A 20,623-nucleotide genomic window follows, 5' to 3' on the forward strand; every position below is an offset into this window, starting at 1 on the left:
AGTCCTACATTTCTGATGTTATCAGAGGTTGCATTTGCTTTTGTGTTTAGCATTTCTGCTTTATCTTGCTGATGGTCAGGCTATTGCTGTTAAACAGTTTTTTGTTTACATCTTCCCTTTTTGTCGTATGTCATGGAATTCTTCTTCTTCCTTTAGTCCACGTTTTACGTCACGTTTTTTGTGGCTTCCTGATCCTGGGGCTGCTGAGGAGTGACTTAGAACTCCTGAGATGCAACTGAGGGCAGCTTGAATTGTGCTGCCTGACAGTGATCCCCAGAGGTCATTCTGGCAGCCAAGGCTTCTCAGGTTGTCAGGATGCCCCAGCACATCCTGCACCAGGGGCCATACTGGTGTGGCCCAGAGCCTTTACACCAGCTCTGCACCATCTATATATTTCCTTACTGAAGAGAGATGCTTATGATGACTTTAAAACTATTCCGATTTAAAAAAAAAACCAACCCCTTCAATAAGTAGATTCTATGCAGGTATTTGTATCTTTCAACACGTTCCTTAGAAGTTAATTTTATGATTGGGTTTGTGGGAAGAAAGTTCTCTTCACTGAAGGGCTTAGGCCTAGGGTGCTATGATTTTGATATTAAAGCCTAGCTAAAGCGGGAGAGAGATTGTAAATGTTGGTGGTTCTAACACTTTAACTTTTCATTAGCTGTTACTTTTCTCACTGGTAGAATCTGCCCAGATAGATCATGGTCTGATTAGTGGAAAAATCTTGTTAGATTGGCTAGTCCATCCCCACAGGAACTAATGCCGGATTGTTCCCAATAGCAGTCATAATTTAAATGCGTCAGAAAAATTAGGCTTTTTTCATATTGCTGTGGGTGTTTTCTAGCTCCCAAGCAGATACCTGAATATTATTTCTTCATGGGATAAGTGCTTTTCCACTGAGGTTTTTTGCTTTGGATCTGCCCTTTCCCCTCGTAATGCTCCAAGGAAGTGCCCTCTCTTGATATGCTTGCAGGTGACTGATAAGACAATCTCACAGGATTTTGGCTAGCATCCCATTGCTGTGTGCATTCCTACTACAACTGAGCTGCAAAGACTAGAAGATTCTCTGCTTTACTGTATGAATTCTTTTCTTCTTATACTTGGTGATGTAAATAATTTGCCTATTTCCCATCCCACTGTTGTCCTATTAGTACATGGAAAAAACTCCCACCACATATTGAAGGTAGGAGCATATGCTGTGTCTTCTCTCTCAATCTCTATTTTACTGATTCAATGTAACGCACAGGGACTTCCAAATTGCCTTTGTTAAAACCGTGGGGATGAACCTACAGAGAAAGCATCCTGGGTCATAAAAAAATAAAATAAAACTATATGAGCATATTCCTGCTGCTGTCACTCAATTCTACATGCCTGCTGCTGTGGCCTTTATTTAAAGACTTATCAAGTGTTCAATCCTGCCAATCCAATGCATTGCATGCAGACTTTGCAAAAGTAATCAAAAGCATTCCATTGCTGGAAGACTACAGAGCACCATACAAAGTGAATTATTCTCTTATTTAGGACAGTACCAGGAATAGAAGTGTTCTCCTCAATCTCCTATTGAATTGGTCTGAAATGAAGCAGAAATGCCCTGTGTTAGCTGAGAATACCCTGTGGCCTCTTTCTGTCTCTCGCTCTCTGCCAGTAAACAGCGCTGATCCACAAAAGTCTGTTTCATTTTACCAAGGCAGGCTGACAGATGCTGATTGTCGTACTTGGGAAGAAAACGTACAGCTGCATTTATCAGAAAAGTGTCAAACTTGTTCAGATTGAAAGACTACATTTGAAGAACTTTGCCAGGGTGATGTGCAGTTAATCATAGGATTTTATGAGCAATGCCCTATAGAAAATGAGTTTGCAAGTAGGTCAATGCTCATTTTTTTTTTAAACAATTAATTTTTTACTAAACTGTGAAAAAACCTGAGGACTACAACATTTCCAAATACAGCCCCTCTGTTTCGGTCTAATCTGAGAACTACAGGCTTTCTTTTAAAAGAAACAGAACCAAACAAGTCAATACCATAACTGCATCTAAGGCGGTATTATCAACTCACTGAGTGCTGGTATAACTCTTCTGCCCTTTAAAGTCCATGGTAAACTTTTACATTAAGTCTAATGAGAGTTGGCAGTGGCCTAAAATTCTACTCTTTGTGTATACCTAAAGGGAACGTTTCAAATGATGTTCACTCTTGCAGTATATAGCAGGTATGTCAGGTTTAGCTGCCAAATTTTCATGATTCTAGTTTGATGGCTCGATGAATAAAAGAATAAAACAAAACACAAAAATTGACAACCTGTTTGAGATTAGCCATGAACACAGCATGCCTGGAGAATGGCTGACAGGTTAGAATTGTATCCCTTTAGTATATTTAATTCATCTAGTGTTCATGAGACATTTTATATGTCATGGTGACTGATTTTTCTTATTACAGAAACTTGAAGTCAACACTGTTGTTTAATTAGAATATGCAAATTTGCCATGCACACAGAAGTAAGTTGATTGAGTGCTGATAATGACACTAGTCTAAATACAGTATAACTTAGGCAGTCTGCAGATATAAGTGGTAGGACTTAAACTCTTCTGAGACTATTAGAAGCTGAAGATCTGATAATATATTTTTGGAAAGGTAGTTTTCCCCTGGATTTGCAGTAAAGTTGTAGATCTGACCTGTGACTTTGAAATTAGGACCTATTCATGAAATCCATAAAGCAATAAGCAGAAAGAACTCTCTTCAGATTTGCTACAATTGTATTTTGGGCCCAATACAACTCAGATTGAAATCAATGGAAAGACTCCTATTGATTTCACTGAGCTTTGAATCAGATGCTTGGGGAGGGTAAAATCTATTAATAAACTCATTAACTTCTGAATTCTGATTTATTTACACTGACTATATCCATTCCTTACCTATGTTGCTCTATTAGCTGTTTATAATTCATGTGTGCACAAATAACAAATCATCAAATTAAATAAGCACACAACACAAGAGTTTTGTTTTTGCATCAAATATACTCTGCGCATCTTGACTTTTGGCATAATTAAAAAAAAGATGTGCACAAATAAAGCATCTCATTCAAATTACTCTTCATTTTTTAATCTGCACAGATTGGTATCTACAGTTAATAATGAAATGCAGACGCATGAAGCTACAATTACACATATTAAGCATATCAGAGCTTTATTGTCAATTTAAAAATGAAGCACAAGTTCAGTAATGTCATATGTGATTTTTAGGGGGCAACCGTGGAGTAATTAGAATATGCACTTCTGCTGCACAATGAACAGATTAAATCTATTTTCAGTAAAACTGGATTCTCAATATAGACATGTTGCTTGTTGGTGGATCAACTGTTGTCTCAAAATGCTCTGTAGGATAATTTGTTTCGTGACTGCCACATAAATCTATCAGATTTGCAGATTATAGGGTGTTTTAGCAGAATTGACTTCGGAGAGTCAGAGTAGGGGGTAAATAAGATTAGCATAGTTTGTTACTTAAATTTAAATGAGTGATTTTTGTGTGTGTGTGTGTGTGAGAGAGAGAGGGAGAGTGTGTGTGCGTGAGAGAGAGAATTTATTAAATAGTCTTGTAAAACTATCCATGCTTATGGCAGGCATTTTCAACGAACTCTACAATTCCCAAGGCAGGCTGTAAATTGGGTTCCTAACTCTCATTAAATAACCAGATACTAAGGTACAGTCACTGGGGGATGAGAAGTAGTAACGTATCCAGAGAGAGAGACTGACATGCTAAACTACCTAATCATTTCTCTATTGTCTATAGAATTATACAGTTTCTCTGGTAATCAAGTTTTGTCTCTGATACTGAACCACCCACAGCCACTTCCTCATGCTCACTTTCCCTCTAAAAGGAGACCAGCAGTCAGAATTTAGGAATATTGTAACAAAAGCACAAGTTCACTTCTCAATACATTTATTTAGAACCTAGAAACATGAGCTAGATCCAGCTGGAGTAAACTGGTGTAGCTGCACTGAAGTTAACAGAGCTGGGCCAATTTACACCAGCAGAAGATATGGCCCTTAAAAGACAGAATTCTGGCCTGTGCTTCAGGAAGAAGATAAACTGAGATGCGGGAAAATGGTAGTGTAATATTAGTGCAACTAATTTACCATTCATCCCATTACACCTGTATGCCACCAAAATACTCCCCAGTTGCACAGATGCCCAACCAATCTCTAAAACCTATTTGTATTTTACAAATAAAGTAGATTTTCTTTTTGTAATATTATTCTTGGTTTGCTATAAGTCTTCAAATTGTTACCATTCCCCCTATCCTGTAGTTTGGGATTAAAACCACATTACAATTCTTTCTTCGATCACACCTACAATGTCAAAAAGTAACGCTGTTCATCATGCTCTTGCATGGTATTAATTCACCCTAGTTAGTAACTGCTGACTGATTGCTAATACATTGTTAATTACCTTCCCAACATGATGTGGTAATGGTGAATTAATCTCTTCCATGATATGCATTTGATTCCAGATCCATTCTCTCTTAAATCGTTTATGACTGTTATTGCTTGGTGAAAGATTTAGTTTTGTCTTGACATCTTCTGTGTAAACAGAGGCTGGAGCCAAGATCAGGGAGAAAAGGAGAATAAGCTTTTTCATCTTCTTTTGCAACCTAGAAAACATTGTAAAATATGAACAGTAGGGAATATAGAACAGAGATTTCTTCAACAATGGTAAATCGCTGCTAGAGAGGGCCAAACTCACGAAGGCTCAGAATTGGCTCTGGCTCAGCTCAACATCTAAGCCAATAAACTACAGAGCCTACATTTGTTGCAACACCAATATAGGTCACAATTAACTCCACTGAAGTTACTGGATTTACCCTACAGTATCAGGCCAATTAATTACAGTACAACTAAAGCTGATCAAAAAATGGAATTTCCATCAGTAGTATATGCCTCGATAGCATTCATCACCATGTATTTTTGATAGGTTTCCACACCCCATTTAGGGCTTATATCCCATCCTCTGTCCCCGTTTCCATTGGCGTCAAAGTTTGGCGCTGATGGCCATTTTGATTTTTGTTGTTGTTGATTATTTTTTATGTTTGAATAGGGGGTATGTTGCGTGCTTGTGCTTAGATCCATTTGACTGTTTGTTTAGAGAAAAGGGTTGAAAGAATAGAGTGAGAGAGCATAAAGATTAAAAAAAGAAAGAATTGGTAAGGTTTAGAAGAAAAAAGGAAAGAAAGGTTGTTTGGTGAGGTTGAGTAAGGAGAGATGAAGTGGGCCAAGGGAAGTGCTGGCTGCCACTTCCTGCCGCCCCCATTGGCCTGGAATGGTGAACCGTGGCCAGTGGGAGCTGCAATGGACCAAATCTGTGGATGCTGCAGGTAAACAAACCTGGCTCAGCCCACCAGCGGCTTTCCCTGACCCATTCACCTCTATGGGCTGTGCTTCCTTGCCAGACTACATCTCCTGTGATGCACAGAGCTTCCCCTTGTGTCTAAGCAGTTGCTCCCATGATGAACTGAGGCAGCTCACGTATATGCCGAGTAATATCAGCTGAACAAAACCAAATGGGAAGTTTTGATTCATGAATGTTGAAACGTTCTTATGAACAGTATCAAAACAATATTCTAACAGAAATTTAACAAAAACAGCATCTGTGAGTTATTGGATCAGAGATAAGAAGGCTGCTTCTTCGTCTGCTTTTTAACAAATACAAGTGAAAGTTGTATTAAGTATTTTGTAAAGGAATAATCACTTGAAAAGGCAAACCTATATGAAGAAACAGCCCTTTATTTATCACTTTTGCATGTGTTGTAATAAAAAATGTATAATGTCTCTTCATGAGAGGCTTTACTGCAAGTTTTGGCCAGGGCCTTCTAGGTGCAGCCATATTTAATCATCAGACCTGTTTAAATAGAATCTCCTCCTTACTTAGGGGAATATAAACTGGCTGTGGTTTTAAACCTGGGGTGTTTCTGCATACTCTATTTTATTGAAACACACCTATAAAAATGTTACATGAAGGGATGTGTCTTCAGATAGGCTTGTCTTTTCAAGTGTTTATTCCTTTACAAGACTTAATATAACTTTCACCTCTATTTGTTAAAAAGTGGAGGAAGAAGAAATCTTCTCTCTGATCCACTGGCTTTCAAAGGCTGAAAAAGCACACTGCTTCAAATCGTCTCATTAAAAAGTAACCAATGTTAGTCTAAAACATAGGGGAAAACTTTTAAAAATTGTTTGTTACTAGGGGCTTATGGTTTTTAAACAAGAGCAACCCCCCCCACCTTTAACTGCCTTATTCTTATCTAAAAACACAGACCCCCAAGCATTTTCCCCGCCATGTAGCACTTTTACATAGGAGCTTTAATAAAAGTTAAAACCATAAGCCCCTAGTAACAAACAATTTTTAAAAGTTTCCCCCTATGTTTTAGATTAACGTTGGTTCAGGAAAATGAATTCTATGACACTGCTGTAGAACAATATCTGATTGGGCCAATCCAAAGGTGGTGATAACAAGCCTGAGGGGCTGTGAACCTGGGAAGTTGTCTCTTTCTGCAGAAACACTTAGAAGGGTAAGATCTCTCGCTCTGACTCAACCACGTGCTGTCTATATTTGCCCTTTGCAAAGGGGCTTTCTTTTCCCTTTTCTTGCCCTGTTCTCTCTTTTAACCTATCTTTATATGTTTCTCTTTTATTTAACTCTTATTAAATGCTCTTTTCGTAACCTATCCTTGTATTTAATAGTTTAAATGCTTTACTATTAACCTCCCTTTATACTTTTTACCATGTGCTTACTAAACAGTCTCTGCTTTAGTAAATGCCCTTTTTTTTGCCACGTGTGTTCTTTTTAAATCTATTTTTCAATCTTATTTAATATTTTTAAATGCTTTTTTCTTAACCTACCCTTATATTTAATAGTTTAAATCAGGTATTGGCAACCTTTAGCATGCAGTCCATCAGGGAAAGCTGCTGGCGGGCCGGGCTGGTTTGTTTACCTGCAGCATCCACAGGTTCGGCCGATCACAACTCCCAATTGCCACGGTTTGCCGTTCCAGGCCAATGGGCCTCCCTTGGCCCGCCCCGCTTCCCACAGCCCCCATTGGTCTGGAACGGCGAACTGTGACCAGTGGGAGCTGCGATTGGCTGAACCTGCGAACGCTGCAGGTAAACAAACTGGCCTGGCCCGCCAGCGGCTTTCCCTGACGGGCCGCGTACCAAAGGTTGCCGATCCCTGGTTTAAATGTTTCTTTCTTAACCTGCCTTTATATTTTTTACCATGTGCTTACTAAACAGTCTCTGCTTTAGTAAATGTCCTTTTTTCGCCATGTGTGTTCTTTTTAAACCTATTTTTCAATATTATTTAATGTTTTTAAATGCTCTTTTCTTAACCTACCGTTATATTTAACATTTTAAATGTTTCTTTCTTAACCAACCTTTATACTTTTTACCATGCACTTACTAAACAGTTTCCTTTATATGTTTCTCTTTTATTTAACTCTTTTTAAATGCTCCTTTCTTAACCAACCCTGATATTTAATACACCTTTTACATTTATCTCAATTTTTTTTACTCTTTAATAACATACCAAACTAGTCCTTTAAAATCATCTCTCCTTACTAAACCTCACCAAAAATCTCTTTTCTTTAATAACTCGCCTCTATTCTTTCAAATTAACCCCAACAAATTTTTAAAGTTCTCTCTTTGTAGTCTTCAATAAAATGCCAAACTAGGCCTTTACTCATGCTCACCAAACAACCTTTCTTTCTTCCTTTTTTCCTCTAAACCTTACCAAAGCTTGCTTTTTAAAATTATTATGCTCTCTCACTCTATTTCAACCTTTCTCTAAACAAACAAGAAAATGTATCAAATCACAAGCACGCAACATACCCCCTATTCAAACATTTAAAAAAAACATCTTTTTTTTTTTTTTTTTTTTTTTAAAAGGCCGACAGCGCCAAACTTTGACGCCAACGGAAACAGGGACGGAGGGTGGGATATAAGCCCTAAATGGGGCATGGAAACCTGTCAAAAATACATGATGATGAATGCTATCTAGGTATACAGTACTTTCATCCCATAGGAAATGCTGAAATTTTGACGTTCATTTTCATCCGAATCAGAAAAATATATGAAATATCAAAACTTTTCATGAAAGAAAAAAATGTCTGTTATGAACAGTATCAAAACAATGTTCTAAGAACTTTTCAACATTTATGAATCAAAACTTCCCATTTGGTTTTGTTCAGCTGATATTACTCTGCATCCACCTGAGCTGCCTCAGTTCATCATGGGAGCAACTGCTTAGACACAAGGGGAAGCTCTGTGCATTACAGGCGATGTAGTCTGGCAAGGAAGCACAACCCATAGGAGTGAATGGGGGTTTGAGGCAATACGACAGTTCAGGCAGATGCAAAGATTAACGTCAACCCAACTTGAAACAAAATGTTCTGACTCGATGAAATGAAATGTTTTGATTTTCCCGACAGTAAATTCTGCTGAAATCAGTATTTTCACTTGGAAAATATTGACTTAGACAAAACCCCATCTTTTGAATGAAAAAATGTTTCACGTGAAATGTTTCAACCAGCTCTGAGTACAACACAGGAACAAATGAGCCAGCTCAGAGAAATCTTTAGGTATTGCTTCAGTTCCCTGTATTTGGAAAAGTTTAAAACCAAACGCTCAGTCCCCTCTGTCTTTTTATTCTTAAATTGTACAAAGTATAGAGTTGATGTTTCTGAAGCTGTTCTCTAGAAAAATATTTAAATCATGTTATTACTAGCTAACTTTAGACCTGACTTTCATATCAGATTGAAAAGTTTATATCATGTAGCAAAGCTGCCAAATTTTCCTTCTGAATTTTCACTTCTACAGTACAAAGGACTGTCAGGGAAAGTTAACATTCAAATAGTTGGAGAACTTGAAATAACAGGTAATGGGAAGCAATTTACATGTAATCAACTGTCAGTAGGTATATCAAAAGAAAAGCAATTATTAGTGATAGAAAAGTAGACACCACACAATTAGCTGAATGTTCTATTAAGCCAATATTTTGGGAGGTAAGGTAGCTAGACGTATTCCAAAGTTACTCTTCAGTATTAGGCAGTTACTGTTGTTCTGTAGTGCTGTAGCATGGTTGGAACGACATGTTTTAGGACCTTTATGTCATAGTGATATGTTTGTTTTTTCCTGTTCCTTTATTCTGCATCTTTGTACATGAGCTACACACACTGCATTCCTCATCCTACGTGAATGTGTAGGAAACTGCTGGGCAAAACGATTGTAGCTTCTCTAACATCAAATGCTCATTGCTAAACTATGTTTAAAGATGCACATCTAGGAAGTAATTGATTTTGTTTGCAATTGAGAAACCTTACACTGCAAAATGTAAAGGATCCTGGGGGGATTTTGATTCTCAAAGTCATGGTGACCACTTAATTGTATCTGTCAACCCTTAATCTGAACTATGGATGGTCAATCTGAAAACAGTTTGTTAATGTCAGTTAGGATTGACTGTAGCTTTGGGAAATACTTGTGAAAAAGACCCCTCCACCCCCATCCTCAGGAAAGAGAACAACAGTCTGAAATCTATCCTTGCACCAGCCTGTTTTCTCCCTAGGAATGAAGGGAATGGTGCTTTTCATCATTCTGTTCCAGCCCTAGTACAGTAATTATCTTGTTGTTCATTGCTGTATTGTAATGGCTAGTTGAGAAGACTGAAACACTACACTGCAAGCTTAAATTGCTATTAACTTCACTAGAACTGACATATTTACAAAGATGCTCTCAGAAAGTGTTATCTTAAGTGGCCAGCATCTTCATTAGAGTACAAGGAGAGGAGAGAAGCTTGTCTTTCACATTATTCCTATCTTACCTAAAGGAGAAGAATTCACTCCTGTTAGTTTGTATTGCTTTTTACAGGAGAATATCCACAGGCAAGAGAGATGCCTCTGAATCAAAACCACCTGTCCAATGTCAGCCACTGGGAAATTCAGATATGGATCCAAACTTTGAGGCTCTGGCCTGTATGTACCAGAGAACACCTTGCTAAGGATACCTTTCCTTTCAATTAACCTTAGAAATATGCTGTCCAGAGCGGCATAGGTGCTGGAACTAAGGGTGCTGTGGGGGCTGCTGCACCCCCTGGCTTGAAGTGGTTTCTATTATATACATGGTTTACAGCAGGGGTAGGCAACCTATGGCATGCATGCCAAAGGCGGCACACAAGCTGATTTTCAGTGGCACTCACACTGCCCGGTTCCTGGCCGCTGGTCCGGGGCTCTGCATTTTAATTTAATTTTTAAATGAAGCTTCTTAAACATTTTAAAAACCTTATTTACTTTACCTACAACAATAGTTTAAAGAACAGGAGTACTTGTGGCACCTTAGAGACTAACAAATTTATTAGAGCATAAGCTTTCGTGGACTACAGCCCACTTCTTCGGATGCATCCGAAGAAGTGGGCTGTAGTCCACAAAAGCTTATGCTTTAATAAATTTGTTAGTCTCTAAGGTGCCACAAGTACTCCTGTTCTTTTTGCGGATACAGACTAACACGGCTGCTACTCTGAAACAATAGTTTAGTTATATATTATATACTTATAGAAAGAGACCTTCTAAAAATGTTAAAATGTATTACTGGTGTCTGCTCTGCTTCCACACTAGCATGCGAAACCTTAAATTAGAGGGAATCAATGAATACTCAGCACACCACTTCTGAAAGGTTGCCGACCCCTGATTTACAGTTTGGTTCCATGGCTCTCAGTACCCTTACTGTACCAATTGTTCCAGCAACCCTGCAGAGTGGTGGTCTCTTTTCTGAACATCCTAGTCTTTAAAGAGCAGTTGCTAGAGAGAGAATAATTTACAGATAATCAGTACCTTGGCTATGTCAATGTTGTGGTGATCTGTGGGCATGGAAATTGAAGACCTGCATCCAGAGAAGTCTGAGTGGATGGGTTTATCTATTGTATGAGCTCTGGGCCTGCTGCACTGTCCAGATCCTTCTAAAGATTTATCAAGCTGGCACAGAGCTCCCTGCGAGGAAATATGGGGCCTTCACCATTTGGGCCTCATACAATATGTCAATCATTAACACAGAATACATACAAGAAGAAAAAGCAAGGAACATCCCTGGGCCAGAGGGAGTGGGGAATATTGCTGTAGTTTACAGTAATAACCCCAAACATAGTGCAGAGCACAGAAATATTTTTAATAAGTGGTGAATATCCCAAAGCACTGCATTTGATTTAGGGGCCTCTGTCACCTACGTGTCAGACTGAACCTCTTAAACGGATATACAGTTTGGTTATAATACAAAATGTTTCACTTCACTCAGCAGATCCCTCTTTCCATGTTCTCCCAAGTTTAAAATGATTTCACTTCTGCTGGCTGCTGGCTAACAGACTCTATGTCCCCAAATGAAATAGTTTTGCTGTCTCTTGACTTGCTTCAGAACTGCAGCTTCGGCTCCTTCCTCTGTAAAACAATTTCTCCAGTTAAGCTAGTATCCGCCCTTTGGTGTATCTTTCAAGTCAACCATATAGTGAAAACAAAACCCTGGGACTCCTTGCAAAAATACTTCCTCTTTTCTCCTTGGCAGCTTTCATCATTTCAATCAGAAGTGTCACTGTCTACTCTGCAGTTCCTTTGTATGGTATAGTTATGAGCGATGCTTGGCGCCATAGCACAGCTGGAGTCTGCAAAGAGATACTCATTCCTGGCTAGTCTGTGAACATCTCCTTCAGCAAAAAATCCTCCCCTTCTGGTGAACCAGTCCCATGGAACTCCTTTCCCTGAAGTTGGGGATGGAACCACTCATGTTCAAGTATAACAGCCCTCGCCTCTGTCCTAGCTTTAGAGGTCCTTCAGAAGTAACTGGGTAAGGGCATGAGGATCAAGTTCTGCAGATGTTGGACTCCTGAAGAAAGGCTAGGTAGTGCACTATTTCATTCAACAAACCCCAGAGATAGTAGCAGGAGGGAGGAGTTGTTGAAGCTGAGCAAGGGAAAGTACGCCCCATGCAACATGGTACAGCATGTTGGAGTGGCCAGAAGCAAGCAGCTAAAAATGCAGGGCTAGATTATACTCCTGTAAGTAGGGGAATAAGCCTCCGCAGATGCCCTCTTGCTCAGCCTATCTGTATCTTTAGTGTGGCTCAGGGGTGGAGTGCACTCTGCTCTCCAGATACTTGCTGTGTCAGCAAGAGGGTGGCAGTGCATAGGGCAGAGGAGTCCATCCAATCCGTCCCCATCCACTGCCAGGAGTAGTTGGCCTGGCTTTGGGGCCTGGTGGGACCAGGAGAAGCAGGAGTAAGCTGCATCCATGTAAATGTTGCAGTAAATTACTCCCTCCTATCATCCTTCCAGAACAAGATGATAATAAAGGATGAGCTATGACGAGACAGTTCCTTCCTAAGCTGTTCCTTTCATCAGATCTGAGACTACAGGCTCAGGCTAGCTTTTGTCTGACTACTTGTACCAATATCTTAAACTGCATTTATTTTAAGCAAGGACCTTTAAATATGCCCTGAAGAGAGCAGGGGAAAAAATTCACAATTAGTTTATTCAATTAACCGAGCTTCTCTCTCTGCTCATAAATCTTCTTTAAGCAGATCATGATTTTCTCAAATGTATTCATTATTTGAAATTGTGCTGGATAATTTCAGCAAATAATTCTCAGCCTGCAAAGTATAAGTGGAGAGTGATACCAGACACCTCTGTGTTCTTGGGGAACCAGGGTGCAGTATTCAGCCTGACTCATGAAAGACACCCCCTCTCCCCCCCAGCCTCTGCTTAAACCAAAACCCATCATAGGAAAAAAACTTACAGAGAGCAGTGAAGGGCGTTGGGAGACACACCTAGACCCCTCCTGACAAGGGTGACAAGATTAAGACATCTCCATTAGCATACAGTATGGCGAGCAGAGACAACTCCCCTAGCCTCATCTGCATGAAAGATGGGACAGGAAGACATCTCAATTTACATACAGAATGGAGAACAGAGAACCACACTGAATTCTGGGACCAGAAAAAGCAGGGAAGCACTGCATCATGGGAATCTCTGCTCCAGAAGCTAATGAACCTATGTCTGCACACACCCAGCTCAGCAATTATCAGACCAATTCTAGTAATGAATCCTTAATTGATATCTAAATACTGAAGCAGCCTAGTTGCATTGTGAGCTCCCTGGAAGAAAACACCACCCATAGCCAAGAGTGATCAGCTCCTATTGTCTAGTCTAAAGAAAACCCTTGAGTCATCATCTTACCTATAAACAAATCTAGTGTTCTCCCTTGAACAATTGTATTTTCTCTACAAAAATCCCTACTCACCCTCTAGTCAGGGTTCTGATGCTTAGATCCAAACTAGGCATCAGTTCCACTGGGACTTCATCTTCTCCTGACTGATTGTGCTGGGGGCTCTGCCTGTCTCCAGCATTCAGGAGCCTGAGCTACCACCATCACCTGGGAACACCGACCAGTTCAAGCCTCATGAAGTGGGTGAGATTCCCCCCCCCCTCTGTGTTTTCCTTTCTATCTTGGGTATTAACCTTTAATAATGTATGTTATGTTGGTTTAGCCCTCCTTGTGTAGTTATCACTAGTATTCAATAAATAACTGTTATCGTTAACTTGGTTGCTTCTCTCTCTCTTGCTGAACTTTACTCTTTTGTGTTTCCCCCATTAACTCTACAGCAACGCTTCTTTTACCTAAGCTAAAGATCCCTGCAGCTCCCAAAATACTGTGGGGTTTGCTCATCAAGTAGGTTACTGCCAGTACAATTGTGATGTGAGAGTGGGGATAGGGACGAGCTGAATCTGGGACACATAAGGGTAACAGCTTGAAAGTGCTGTTTGACCCAGTCCATGGAGCCCAGGGGCATATAAGGAGAGTCAGCTTGAAAGTGCTGCTTCATCCAGCCCAGTGAGTCCAGAGACATATAAGGGGTCAGCTTGACAGTGCTGATTGACCCGGTCCGCTCAGACTTGCTCTATTAATGTAGGTGTGGGTGTGTTCATCCGGTTTTGGGGCTGGAGAAACCCAGCCCTAGGGAACCTAGGTCCTGCAGGATAGCTCCATTGGGAGGGGACTTGCAGAAGGGAGAAGTAGAGCTCCATATGAAAACACAAGTGACACAAGCAGTACATTGATAGAATTACAGAATCCCCTTCCCCAGCAGAGGAACCCGAATAAATAAGCATACCCCAAAGTAATGGGCAAATCATGTAACAAGAGTTCACGGAAAGATTTTGATATTCAAGCTGCTTTTGAGATACATGTCACATGGTATGGTTTCTTTTCCTAATTGGAAGAGTATAATTCTTTAGAATCAAGTTTTTGGTGCAAATGCAGGTAAATACTGTACTAATTAGAAATTTGCTTTCTGCAAGTAGTTCTGCAATATTGGCTTTAAAATGTCCTGTTTCAGTGATGGTTGCTTCAGAAATTTTTTGCAGTCCCTGTCCAGTTCGCATCTGTTTTTCTCCCATTCTTTAAAGTTAATATAATGCTTACGTGAAGTTAGTTTAGTCAAAAATAAAAGATGCATATCTAGGCTCTCAAGTGCACTGTTCTATAGCTCTGTCCTGGTTAAACCAGTAAGCCAAATCTAATGTATGGTTGATTAAATAAATGACTAAGCAGTCACAGTTGATACAATTTTTATTGCCCTGGCCAGGGAGACCGAAATATCTCACTATGATCTTATGCAGAGAATCATTTTGATTTTTTTAGAATGAAGATTCCTTTAAAACAATATCGCTAGCCCAACTGGAAAATAATGATAAATATCCCATGAAAGAAATTTGACTAAAAACAACAGACATGAATCAGACTCGCACAGAAATTTTCTGATCACCTCTAGCAGCTCTTAAAAAAGATCTTGTCAATACAAAATTTAAATTGAAGACAACTTTTTTCTGGTCTTTTTTTCCTCAATGGTTTTTGTGGAATTTTCTGGGTTATTGTTGATAAACCAGAAACGAATTTTTTTTTTTGGTTGTTGACAACCTAAAAATGTTAGGTTTCCCCCCCCCCCCCAGTTTTTTAACGAGAACCTGAAAGATATTTATAAAAATGGCTGTTCTTTTCCAAAAATTTAGAATTTTAGGTATAAAAAACACAATAAAATATATACCTAAGACTACTTCACCCAGTTTGAGCTCTTGTATGATGAACTGCAGAAAAATTAAACCTTCCCATCACACAAAATATTACTATAAGTTACTGAAGGTGGTAATAGAAATGTTTGCCAGCATTGTAGTAAGAATACTTGAACTGCATTGGAACTACCAGATACGTTTAGTGCAGGCAATTTCATTGATGTAGTGCCCAAGCCCCCACTCACTGATCTCAATGGAAGGACTCCCATTGACTTGGCATTGGACCTGTAACTATATAGTGGTCAATACATGTAAACTGAAATGTTGCTCAAAAATACTGGACCCGATTTTGCTCTGTTACACCAATGTAAATCCAGAGTAACTACTGAACTCGGTTAAATTATTGGATTTATACCCATGAAACTGAGAGCTGATTCTGACCCGATATCTATCTGTACAGTAATCGTATGTATTTCCATATAGAATCTGCACTAAAAAGTTCTCACTTTGTCATCTAATATTATATCTATGAACTTCGAAGGGTAACGGCTCATGAATAGAATAACTGGCAATAAATAATACAGCAAGGTAACCACTAAACAACATAAGGTGAATAAATTATCTTTTTCTTTCTAAGGTGAGTGCACATCCTATTTATGTAATGAAGAGACCTTAACTGCAGCACTTAAAGGGATAAAACCGTAGTAAATGAAAACAATCCTAGTAATACTTTGCACTTTGAAAACACCTTTCATTCAGGGACCACAAAGCACTTTGCAGCAATGAACTAATAAAGCCCCCTCATGTTCCTGAGCAGTACAGTAGATACATCATGCATTATGAACCTCTTACAGATTGGGGAATCAAAGCACTTCCAGGTTCAATGACTTGGCAACGTTCTCACAATGGATCAGTATCAGAACTAGCCATAGAATAACAGGCTCTGGTCTCCTAGTCCCTTGATCTAATCATTAGACAACATTTCCTGGTGAAAGACTAACAAATCTAATTAAAAAGAGAGGCAGCACAGTACTATAATAAAAGAGCATTGTTACCTTTACTGTAGCTTCTGTTAGAGAACTATATCTAAAACCGTAAAAATGAGCTACTTCATTTCCTTGGGCTTAACATGTAGCAATAGCTGAGGCAGTACATTTAGTTAAGTGCAAAATGCTAACTGGGTAGTTTTTTAAACTCTAATAACACTTTTTTTTGGTAGGGATCCATGATATCTTATATGACATGAGTCTTGGGACATTCATAACTTTACAAAACCATTATTTTCTGATATTCCAAATGGGATAAACATTGTTTTTTTTATATAAAAAAATTATTAAAACACTTAACAAATGTTCTAAGCAATATACAGAAGTTAAAGCATTTGTAGGAAGTGACCTGTTTTGGCCTTTCTTTTATGACAATGGTCTGTCACTTTGTGCTTATTAGATTAACATGCTGATCTCAACGGTGACATGGTGCTTTCCTTCATTGTATCATTTTATTTTGGAATGTCATTTTCACCTCCTGGTTTACAGATCACAGAAGTAATCTCTTTGGGTAACCAAGCATTGTGGAATGTTTGTGACTATCTAAAAACTACACCTCTAACCCGATAGAACGCGACCCGATATAACATGAATTCGGATATAACGCGATAAAGCAGTGCTCCGGGGGTGGGGGTGGGGCGGGGCTGTGCACTCTGGCGGATCAAAGAAAGTTCGATATAACGCGGTTTCACCTATAACGCAGTAAGATTTTTTGGCTCCTGAGGACAGCGTTATATCGGGGAGAAGTGTATTGTAGCATCACACATTCTCAGAGATCCTAAACAAGCATGTCTTTACTTGGATCTTTATAAGAAAGATAGTGCTACAGTGGTATACATCGGTACCTAAATATCCTAACCATAATTCCTCTAAAAATCTGGAATTTTGCTTTTGCAGTGTCCTCTGCATCATATTCACTCAATTCTGGGTCCCAACAAGCAAGGGCCATGTATAATTATGGTTGAGGAGGCAATACACTGGTGCTTGTGTAATTTTTCAGAAAAAAATTATGGGCTGAAATTTTCCAGGCCTGTTTATCCCTTAGATGATTACTGCGAACTTCAAAAAAATCCTTATATTTCTGAATTAATGGAACAGAACACTGTTTTTGTACATTCAAATATTATTTAGAAATGTCTTTCTACTTAGAACTCAAACAATTGCATTTAAAACTTCAGGCTTTCCATGGACTGAGTCTTCAGTCAGGACTGGTGTTTTTTCACATCTGAAGAAATTTGGTTAAGAAGGAGCTGTAAGCGTTTGCAATCATGTGCTGTGCATGGTGAAGATTTATTGCTTATCAGATATAGTCACAGGCTTTATGTTCATAAAGTCAGACCACAAGAAGGCTATTTGCTTTCTTATCCCAGGACACGCAAAACATATATAGGCCTGCTGGAAAGTAGATCAAACAAACAGAAGTAGGACATCTGGTCTTCCTACAACTATTGTCTAAAATATAGAGCTGATAGGGGAATAGGGGAGGGGAAGTGTTGACTATTGGGTTTTTCATCAACGTTTCAATTTTTGTCGGTTTTCCAGCTGGCTCTAATGAAATGTCAAAAAAAGCAACAAGCAAGTGGACAGATAAAAAATACTAAAGATAGGTTGGTAGCAGCAGCCAGAACTACAGCAAAAATCCAAATAACAGTACAGAACGGGAGTCCTCTGTGTGCATTCTGGACCTGATTTGCTGAGTCTTGGACTAAAGAATTGGAGAAAACACTGAGGGGGCAAAACAAAACAAGGTAGAATGAGCCATCCACACCAATGTGGAATGAATTTAGCAAAGCCCAATGAAAGAGTTCTCAAGGTCTGTATGTAAATGAATAATTTCAGAATAAGGGAGATAAGCCAGGAGGGGGGGAGGGGGGGAAAGCTCTTACAAGAGGCTCATAAAGGTCTCTTTTCTTCCTCTCTCCTGGGAATTTTTTTAATGAAATTGGATTGATATTTTGTGTGATCCTTTTCACACAGGAAAAAAATGTTCTTCAGAAGTAGCCCCATTACTGTAGGTATAAACCAGGGGTCGGCAATGTTTGGCACGCGGCTCACCAGGGTAAGCACCCTAGCGGGCCGGGCCAGTTTATTTACCTACTGACGCGGCAGGTTCGGCCGATCGTGGCCCCCACTGGCTGCGGTTCGCCGTCCCGGGCCAATGGGGGCGTCAGGAAGCGGCATGGGTGAGAGATGTGCTGGCTGTGGCTTCTCGCCGCCCCCATTGGCCCGGGACGGCGAACCGCGGCCAGCGGGGGCTGCGATCGGCCGAACCTGCCACGTCAGCAGGTAAATAAACTGTCGCGACCCGCCCGGGTGCTTACCCTGGCGAGCCGCGTGCCAAACGTTGCCAACCCCTGCTGTAAGGGGTAGTTTTGCAGTATCATACGGGGATAAACTCCATGAGAGACGAGGTTATTTTATTCCTTCAACTTTCCTGAGCAAACTATTAAAAGGAGACCAAGGGCCATATTGGAGACAACTGGTGCTAAAGAACAGCAGGGATTTTGTATGGTATATAGGAGTTAATTCTGAACTGCTTCATACCCTGTGCAACCCACCTTGATCTCAATTCTCATTTGGCCTGCAAAAACTCCTCAGGGCTAAGTATTTACTTTGTTGTTGAGAGAGTTCAACTAGTGTTTCGTCTATGGGGACAGCTATACGCCAACTGCTTCTTCATTGTCTCTAGATTTATAATGAATAGTGCATGTGGTCTTAGCTTTTTTGAAAACCTCTAATATCTGAAGGGCATGTTTAGAGTTGAGTACTATTTGTAGAACTGTGGTGTTTTGGATGTGATGTAGAAGGCCTATTGTTAGAAAACCGGTTAATATGTTTTTGCTGGCATACACTCTTAGGCTTAGCTTCATGCTCACAAAAATGTGTTTGGTTGGCTTATGTTTTGATTAATTTATCCACCTCACACTTGCATGTATGCCTATGGCTATGGGACAAGCTTTTTACAAACTGTGAACCCTAGGAGGAACATGATAGTTCAAGTCTGACACAGCCATGAAATTCTTTGTGGAAGCAAAAACCAAAGCATGTGATAGTTCAGTGAATTCTTCAGACTAGCAGACTGCATCGATTTCCTCCTTTCTAGATATAGAGGGCCAAATTCACCTCTGCCTTAACTCCATTAATTTCAGTGCAGCTGCACCAGCTCTGAGTGTGGCCTGTGTTAGAATAAAATGCAATCACCACTTGCCAATTACTTTATTTTAAAGTTATTATTGGAAAGCTTGAAAGAGATGAAGACACACATGGTCCCTTGGGTGCCTGTCAGAACTTTTCAGGGGAGATTTGTGTTTACTCAGGGGATTTGTTTTGTGCATGCTGGGTCTACCAGAAGCAGAACTCCTTTTTTTCTTTTAATTGCTTTTATTTGCCTATACTTATGAACATGGGCAGTTACCAAAATAGGATTAGGATGTCATATAGGGCATATCAAATAGCCTTGCATAGGGAAGTTTCAAGCAAAGCTGTGTAGATTTATTCAGAAATCTACATGCACAAACAACACCTAATTAAACAATTATTATAGAGAATCAGTTTTTTTTTTTAAACAGTACTTCCTTACCTGAAAAGGTTGCTATAGAGTAATAGAGATTAGGCCAGAAGGCACCACTAGATCATCTAGTCTGATCTGCTATATATCACAGTCCACCAGCACCCACACACTATGCCCCTGAACATGAGCGTAATAGAAGGAAATGGAATGGTGTATGTTTTATTCATTGAACTAGGCTCTTTTTCTAGACTTTGCAGAAGCACACGACCTAGAGACTAGGTAAACTAACATTTTTGGGAATCATTTCAATGGTTTAAAGGGGGTTAATGCTGTCACAGAGAAGTGAGGCATTGTTTACTATGGTAAGAGTGACACATGTATCATGCAGGCAATGAAAGAATTTCAAATCACAAAAATGAACAGTATTGGCATTAACCAGTCTCGCCCATTTCTCCCCACATCAGTTATGCAATGTAGTTGTCATTAAAATGGACGACTATTTTCATTTTATATGGGAACCTCAGCATGACTAGCAAGCAATTCTCCAGATTTTATGAGACTGCTGGCTTTCCATCTGTCCCAAGAGACGGACGCACACAAAAGGCTATTAGTGCACCGCTGCATAATGAGGTGAGTTTGAGGAATCTCACATCATTTCACTCTCTCAGTATGCAGATCATGTATCATTCCAGGTGCAGAATCAATAATGTCCTTGCCCAGTTTCCAGGATAATGTTCTTTGTCATCATAAAGACTAGGGAGACGCTTGGGAACTGGTGGAAACCCATTTGGGGCTGAACAGGTATAGTGCCTGCTGTATTCTATGTACATTTGTTTTGGCACTGACTAAGAGTTCTTGTTCCCTATAAGCTCTTGAATGATATATCATAATGCCTTATCCCAGAAGTGATCTGCAAATCAGATTAGAACACTCTAAAGGGTGGAGCAAGCGTTATTATTCAAAACAGTGCAGGGTTT

General features: G+C 39.7%; 1 protein-coding gene across 4 annotated transcripts in view; it reads right to left on the bottom strand.

The window, feature by feature from the left end:
* CDH5 (cadherin 5) overlaps positions 1-20,623 on the bottom strand; it is a 75,276-nt gene that overhangs the window by 18,985 nt on the left and 35,668 nt on the right. For 2 of the 4 annotated variants that reach the window (XM_065567246.1, XM_024111700.3), the window contains exon 2: positions 4,446-4,647. The exons of 1 other annotated variant lie outside the window; for it this stretch is intronic. In XM_065567246.1, the coding sequence (XP_065423318.1) occupies positions 4,446-4,634 (189 nt within the window). In that variant the 5' untranslated portion in view covers positions 4,635-4,647. Of the gene's footprint in view, positions 1-4,445; positions 4,648-16,144; positions 16,220-20,623 lie in introns of those variants that run through there. One more of the 4 variants, XM_065567245.1, reaches the window with a different exon arrangement.

This window comes from Chrysemys picta, chromosome 14, assembly GCF_011386835.1.
Source record: "Chrysemys picta bellii isolate R12L10 chromosome 14, ASM1138683v2, whole genome shotgun sequence".
Lineage (NCBI taxonomy): Eukaryota > Metazoa > Chordata > Testudines > Emydidae > Chrysemys > Chrysemys picta.